Here is a 7821-nt window from a genome sequence, read left to right on the forward strand (position 1 = left end):
GACAAAATATTACCTCCCACCAATAACCCTTAGCATTGTTTTCCAAAAGATGGGTAACCTCATTTAATTCATTTTGATCATGATGTTTGCTACTCATACTTTTAGACAATCCCCTTCTGCTTTGAATATATCTAATAAATTCAGAACATGAATAGTTTACAACAATATATCACATGCGACTCATGCTGCTAATGTAGACTCTGCTGCTGCACACGGTATCAATAGATAAGGGGTATCCAATGCCCGGTTAAAACATGGCCTTCCACGAGTTTTAGATACAGGTTAATCCATGTCAAGAAGATGTTCCATAAAAGTTGTTTATGAATCAAATCGCCATCAAATCATAGCTTATCCAGGATGCAAATTTATGCTCCATCATAGATCCTGGAAATAAAGAACAAGAGCAGTATCAGATTCTTAGCAGTTGTAATCTATATATTGTTTCTTTTACAAGAATCAAAAATAAATAAAAAAAAATAACTTGGAAAAATAAGATCCAAAAAAATAAAATGTTAATTACAAAAATTCTAACACCATTTCATTTATGGTATTGCATGGTAATTGTTACACTTACGCCCCTTTGATACCAAAACTTGGTACAAACAAAAAGAAAGGGAGAAAAAAAAAATAGAATTTAAATGTGAGGTAAGAAAATTTCTAAATAATGATTAGGGATGTTAAAAAAGAAAAAATTCTGAGCAGCAAGAATATTTAAATGAAGAGAAAAAAAAATAATACTGTGACACAATGCATTGCACAGGAAGACATAAAACAGACAAACATAAAACAATTAGGGCAACTCAACTTTATCTGTCTCATGATGACTAAAGATGAACAAAGTGGTCAAGCTGGATCTGCAGATTTCATATAGAAACCTCAGCTTTGCACTAGTTGGCACTATCATGTAAATTAACTATCCAACTTCAGGTCCTGAATGAAGACTATTACCTGTGAAACAAGATAAAGAGCATGCATACACAACAAACAATCATGCATTAGGTAAATACAATACACAGTCATCACAATGGGAAGACTACTCGTTTAATTGTTTGCAAACAATTACTTAAACCTTTAACTTTGAGCTCATTGTCTAAACCACGTGGATTTAAATTTGGCCTTATGAATGCATTCATATAGTTAGTTATTACAGAGAAATAACCTGTTTCGTCTATGGATACAGTGCTGTATATGGCCTGTTGAACAAAACACACTGGTTAATCTCCTTGCTGTAATATCACGCGATACATGGTCTCCAGTCTAAAAAGAAACAGACATAGTTAGAACACAAATTCAAACCATACCCAAAACATAACTTTATCCTGTCCATTATCCATATCCTAATTGATTCACTTCTAACATGGCAGCCAAAGTCCCTCTATGTTTACCCAACCATATTGGCAAATGGTGCTGGGCAGTTTAGCAACAGCGGTAGGGCCATTTGTGACCAACTCCAAAATAACCAGAATGGTAGAGATACCCATGGGTCGATCATAGGGATATTAGCACCTTCCTTTTGTTGTTTATTATATGACCTCTCCTGGCGTTTTCCTGTCTTACTTTTGTCATTTGGGCTCCGCAATGTTTCTGGTTTTGGTGCATTTGTATCAGTTTCTATATTCCCTATCTCCTCACATGTCTCTATGAACTCTGCGTTATAGGAGATACTTTCCTCTTCAGCCTCAACACTATCAATTTCTTGGTGCAACAAATGACTTTTTCTATCTGGGTACATGTTCGGTGTATTACAATAGCGTTTAATGTGTCCTGGTTGACCACATTTATAACAATACCTAACATATCCTCGCCTCCTGGGTCTGTATACAGCAGATACATTTTCTGACGGTTCATATTGCTCTTTAGACTCATTACACCAGTCCCTAAGTATATTCACAAAGTTTTCATAGGAGCTAGTATTCCTTAAGGCCCCTTCACATTAAGCGACGCTGCAGCGATACCGACAACGATCCGGATCGCTGCAGCGTCGCTGTTTGGTCGCTGGAGAGCTGTCACACAGACCGCTCTCCAGCGACCAACGATGCCGGTAACCAGGGTAAACATCGGGTAACTAAGCGCAGGGCCGCGCTTAGTAACCCGATGTTTACCCTGGTTACCATGCTAAAAGTAAAAAACAAACAAACAGTACATACTTACCTACAGCCGTCTGTCCTCCAGCGCTGCGCTCTGCTTCTCTGCTCTCCTCCTGTACTGTCTGGGAGCCGGAAAGCAGAGCGGTGACGTCACCGCTCTGCTTTCCGGCTCACAGCCAGTACAGGAGGAGTGCAGAGCACAGCGCTGGAGCACAGACAGCGGTAGGTAAGTATGTACTGTTTGTTTTTTTTTACTTTTAGCATGGTAACCAGGGTAAACATCGGGTTACTAAGCGCGGCCCTGCGCTTAGTTACCCGATGTTTACCCTGGTTACCAGTGAAGACATCGCTGGATCGGTGTCACACACGCCGATCCAGCGATGTCCACGGGAGATCCAGCGACGAAATAAAGTTCTGGACTTTATTCAGCGACCAACGATCTCCCAGCAGGGGCCTGATCGTTGGTCGCTGTCACACATAACGATTTCATTAACGATATCGTTGCTACGTCACAAATAGCAACGATATCGTTAACGATATCGTTATGTGTGAAGGTACCTTTAGAGTCATTCTTGTGGTGTAATCTACATTACAATGATTTGCCATTGAACATAGGAAATTCGCATCATCCTGAGACATTTCCAGACAGTTGTAAACAGTCCTATATAGGGACAGATAATTATTACAAAAGAGCAACGGATCATCATATCGCCTGAATCTTGTCATTGCTAGGGCATCTTCACCTCTAATGTCTCGTCCACCTATGGTGCGTTGTAATTCCTTCCTTCTTATCTCTGCACCATTACAACTATCACCCATTTGTTCTGTTTTTAGTTGTCCTGCAATTGGCCCTGGAAGCCAAACTTGTAATAGAGACCAAGCATTTTTATTGTTCAGATTATACTATAGGACAACATGTTCAAATCTATTGGACAGAATGACGGGAGAAATATGTGACTCAAATCTACCGAGAAGTTGACACAGATGGAGCTTCTCAGAAATAGTGAGCAATGGAGAATTATCAATCAATGGAGATCTATATCCGGCATCCATTCTATCACTAGCATTTCCCCGATTGCATTCAAGATCTGCAGATAATCCTTTGTGATATCCTACAGGAGGCTGCAAGTTTTCACAGAGTTGGGATGGGAGCCATACCCGAAGTAATGTACACGCAGCCCTATTACCTAGATTATATTGTGTCACTACAGCCTCTAACCTATTGGAGAGACTAATGGCTGATGCGCTTGTGTCAAATTTCCCTAATATCTGGCATAGGTTTGTCTTTTCTTGTATGGTGAGTGTTGTGCAATGTACTTGATGGCTGCTATTTATAAGTGAATTCTCCCTCATTTGTCTCAATCTACCTGACTCAGGGGTAAAGAGAGAGGACCTCTGATTTGGGTTACCTTCAGGGCTATCCACAGTGTATGCAGGCTGCTCCTCCCCCCTTTTCCAGTCTCTTTCTTCCTGGTCATTAGATTTGCACATTTGATTACAGCAATGATTATTCACTTTAGTACTTTTCTGTGATTTCAAAGACTTATTATCATGTTCTTTTAGTTCCAATTTTACATTAGCATCATGCAACTGATTTCTAAGTATTGTCATAACATCATTATACTTTGCTTCCTTTTCTTCTAGCAAAGCAGTTTTCTGCTCCCTAACTTTACATCTTTCCTTATACTCCTCGAGCTTATCTTCTAACTCACAATTTTGGTAATTCATATTGTCTAACTCATCCCTTAGATTTTCACATTCACAACTATGATCTTCAGCACTAGCAATAGCCGTACTGACTTCCTGTTCAATTTTGTCCACCTCACCTCTTAATTGAGCTTTCTCTGAGTACCAATGCAATTCCTTTCATTTTCAACAACATACATAAAACATTTGCTAACTTCTCTTTCTTTGCTTTCTTTTTCGACAATTTACTCTTGTTCTCACTCTGCCCTTCACATTGTTTCATTAGGTCATTAAACTGATGTGTCAATGCATCATCTGCACAAGTATTAAACTGAGCAGAGGCATGCTTTTCAATAAACTTACTGACTATTTCCATGTTAATTATTTCCAACTATTTTCACAGAGGACAAATAAAAATAAACAAATCAACTTTTCTAACAGAAATTACAAATTAACTAAATACAACACAGAAACCAGTGAATATTACTTCACTAGACAGGGAATCAGATTGAATACAATCTTCCCTCAGGCAATCACACTCCAATACTAGAGTCTTGTGACTTTACCAATATCTGACTGACCGTATCTCATGCACTTGATCAAATACAGATCCAAGATCCAGGCCAAGAGTGATCTCCTATTGAAGCATAAGGCTACTTCCCCTTAACATGAGATTTAGATTTTAACCTCTAAGGGTACCGTCACACTATACAATTTACCTACGATCACGACCAGCGATATGACCTGGCCGTGATCGTAGGTAAATCGTAGTGTGGTCGCTGGGGAGCTGTCACACAGACAGCTCTCCAGCGACCAACGATGCCGAGGTCCCTGGGTAACCAGGGTAAACATCGGGTAACTAAGCGCAGGACCGCGCTTAGTAACCCGATGTTTACCCTGGTTACAAGCGTAAAACTAAAAAAAAAAAACAGCACATACTTACATCTGGTGTCCGTCAGGTCCCTTGCAGTCTGCTTCCCGCACTGTGACTGCCGGCCGTAAAGTGAAAGTGAAAGCACGTCACCGCTGTGCTCTGCTTTCACTTTACGGCCGGCAGTCACAGTGCGGGAAGCAGACGGCAAGGGACCTGACGGACACCAGAATGTAGTTTTAGTTTTACGCTTGTAACCAGGGTAAACATCGGGTTACTAAGCGCGGCCCTGCGCTTAGTTACCCGATGTTTACCCTGGTTACAAGCGAACGCATCGCTGGATCGCATCGCTAGATCGGTGTCACACACACCGATCTAGCGATGCCAGCGGGAGATCCAGCGATGAAAGAAAGTTCCATACGATCTGCTACGACGTACGATTCTCAGCAGGATCCCTGATCGCTGCTGCGTGTCACGTCACGAATCGTACCGTCGTAGCGATCTAAATGGTATAGTGTGACGGTACCCTAACTCACTTTCTTCTCAGAGATGTCTGGTTTTATCCTTTAGATCTTTTGAGAAACTCAATCAACAGGGCGCTACCCTAACTTTACCGGCAACAATTCAACAACATTTAAACAAATAAAGACATAACAATAGGCCTAAACTTAACAGAAAGACATTAATAAACATAAAATATAATGCATGTATTAAATCTAATTAAAGGAATGTATACTTACCAATTAAGCGCGTCCGCTCACTGATGAAGAATATCACAGAACTTCTGGTCAATATCTCAGGCGTTCCAATTTCCACGAACCAGCGTGTCACTTGTTATCCGATAAGATATTCTCCTTGGGTCTGTTTCCTTGAAGAAAGGCTTTCTTGTCTGGTCTTAAAATCGAATATTTTCAGGCACTTGGATGAAGCCAGTTGGGAACTTCTTGGTTCTGTGTAGAATGCTGTTTTCCACTATCCGCTGGGGTGCCAAATGTTGGATGTGCTTTTCCGTCCTGTATCCTGTCCTGAATATTTCCTATACCATCAATAACTCAAGTTTGGGAAAATGGTAAAGATATTTAATAACAAGTAAAATAATATAGTAGTAAGACAATTCAAATAATAACAATAAAACCTTTTCTTCAATGTCCTATAATTTGAGAAAATACAAATACAAATATCTACAAGTATACTTAGCAATGACTTTTGACAACCTCAAAATAAGCCTTACAATTTTTGCTTGGAAGTAAAGACTTTTTTCTGCTCACTCTTCCTTGAAGTCACCTCTATTGAGTGTACGGTTTATTGTGGTCGTTTGGACTGATACTACAGTCTCTGCATGGGAACTCTGCAGTTTCTTCAGGGTTACCTTTGGTCTCTGTGCTACTTCTCTGATTAATGCCCTTCTTGCCGGGATTGAGAGTTTTGGTGTGTGACCATCACTTGGCAAGTTTTATTGTGATACCATGTTCTTTCCAAATGATGATAATGGATTTGATGGTGCTTCGGGAATCATCAGAGATTGGGATTTTCTTTATAACCGAAACCTAACTTGTACTTATCAACAACTTTGTCCCTGACTTGTTTGGAGATCTCCTTGGTCTTCATGGTGTTGTTTGGAGATCTCCTTGGTCTTCATGGTGTTGTTTGGAGATCTCCTTGGTCTTCATTGTGCTGTTCGGTTAGTGGTGCCACTTGTTAATGGTGTTGCAACCTCTATGGCCGTTCAGAAAAGGTAAAGTGTACCATATTTTTTGGACTATAAGACACACATTTTTCCTCCAAAAATGTGGTGGAAAATGGCGGGGTGTCTCCTAGTCACAGAGGCAGGAGTCGGCTGCTGCGGCTAAGTCTGCTTTCTCACTTCCGTCTTTGAGCTCCCGTCGAAATCCGTCGATTTTTGAAAAAAACAGGATCCAGCAAATTTTTCTGCTGGATCCTGTTTTTACTCATAGACTTGTATTAGCAACGGATTGTGGCGGATGGCCATCTGTTTCATCCGTCGTGCACTGAAGCCGTCGGAAAATTGCTGTCCGTCGGGCGGAGAAAACATACAGAGGACCGTTTTTTCTGTACGTCGGAAAATTGCTCAGCAACGGATCCTGCGCTGCCCGTCGTTGGCTATAATGGAAGCCTATGGACGCAGGATCCGTCGCTGACTGTCAGAAGCAGGAATCCAGCGATGGGTTCTGTCTTTTGAAACTGAGCATGCCCGGAAAAATTTGCAGTCAGGGAAATTCTCTCTCGCTCGCTCTCTTTTTCTTTTTACTATTGATGCTGCCTATGCATAATAATGTTAAAAAAAAAAAAGTGCAATATTCTCACCTTCCAGCGTCCCGCGCAACGTTACCGATGCTCGCGATGCTGCCGGCAGCTGGCGTTCCCAGTAATGAATTGCAAAATGACCCGCGAGACCGCTACATCGTCAGAGGTCATTGCCCGCAAGGTATTACTGGGAGCGCCAGCTGCCGGGAGCATCACGAGCATCGGTAACGCTGCGGGGGATGCCAGAAGGTAAGAATATTGCGATTTTTTTTTTTTTTTTTTTTTTAACCTGGGTTGTGTTGTGTATGCATTTTCGCAGCGGAAAGACACATACACAACAGGTACACATAGCCTCGACGAGTCCGTCAGAAAAATGGGCCCAGTGCACCCGTTTTTTACAATCTGCACAGGAACCGTCTTTTCAACATTTTGACGGATCCTGTGTAGATTGTAAAAACGGAAGTGTGAAAGAGGCCCAACTCCTGTGCCCGCTGCTAAAGAGAACTGAATATTCACTGCATGCCACACTCATGGGCGTGGAGGGCAATGAATATTCATTTCTCTTTAAAGGCATCCTGGTATGATGTCCCCCCCCCCCATCCTGGTATGTACAGCCCCATCAGAAAACATTAAAAAACCATAAACAAATACACGTCCCCTCCCGACGTTCCCTCGCAGCGTCCTGTTCCGATGCCAGCAGCTGCTTTATGCTTGTAAGCAGTGCATGGCAGAGACCTCATGGGCTGCTTGCAAGCTGAAGGGCAGCTGAAGGAATACTCAATGCTCTGCACGCCGGTACTATGTACGCGCAAAGCAGTGAGTATTTATTGCTCTCTAGCAAGCACAGTGTCAGCGGGAGACTTCCTGTTGTGGCCGGCCGTCACGTGTGCTGCTACTTAAGAGAAATGAATA

At 41.8% G+C, this 7821-nt stretch overlaps 1 protein-coding gene across 1 annotated transcript; it reads right to left on the bottom strand.

The window, feature by feature from the left end:
- Window positions 1–909: 909 nt before the first annotated feature.
- LOC138642444 (posterior protein-like) lies at window positions 910–3937 on the bottom strand. The gene is made up of 4 exons (XM_069730595.1): window positions 3135–3937; window positions 2646–2867; window positions 1246–1257; window positions 910–948 (listed from the first exon to the last, which is right to left on the bottom strand). The coding sequence occupies exons 1-4, from the start codon at window positions 3813–3815 to the stop codon at window positions 910–912; spliced, it is 954 nt and encodes a 317-aa protein (XP_069586696.1). The 5' UTR covers window positions 3816–3937.
- Between the last annotated feature and the right edge of the window lie 3884 nt (window positions 3938–7821).

Source organism: Ranitomeya imitator, chromosome 6 (genome assembly GCF_032444005.1).
Source record: "Ranitomeya imitator isolate aRanImi1 chromosome 6, aRanImi1.pri, whole genome shotgun sequence".
Lineage (NCBI taxonomy): Eukaryota > Metazoa > Chordata > Amphibia > Anura > Dendrobatidae > Ranitomeya > Ranitomeya imitator.

Coding starts and splice junctions, on each gene's coding strand:
- LOC138642444 (XM_069730595.1), bottom strand. CDS start 3,815: ATGAATTACCAAAATTGTGAGTTAGAAGATAAGCTCGAGGAGTATAAG. Junction 2,868..3,134: donor ATGCTAGTGATAGAATGGAT/GCCGGATATAGA, acceptor ATAAGAAGGAAG/GAATTACAACGCACCATAGG.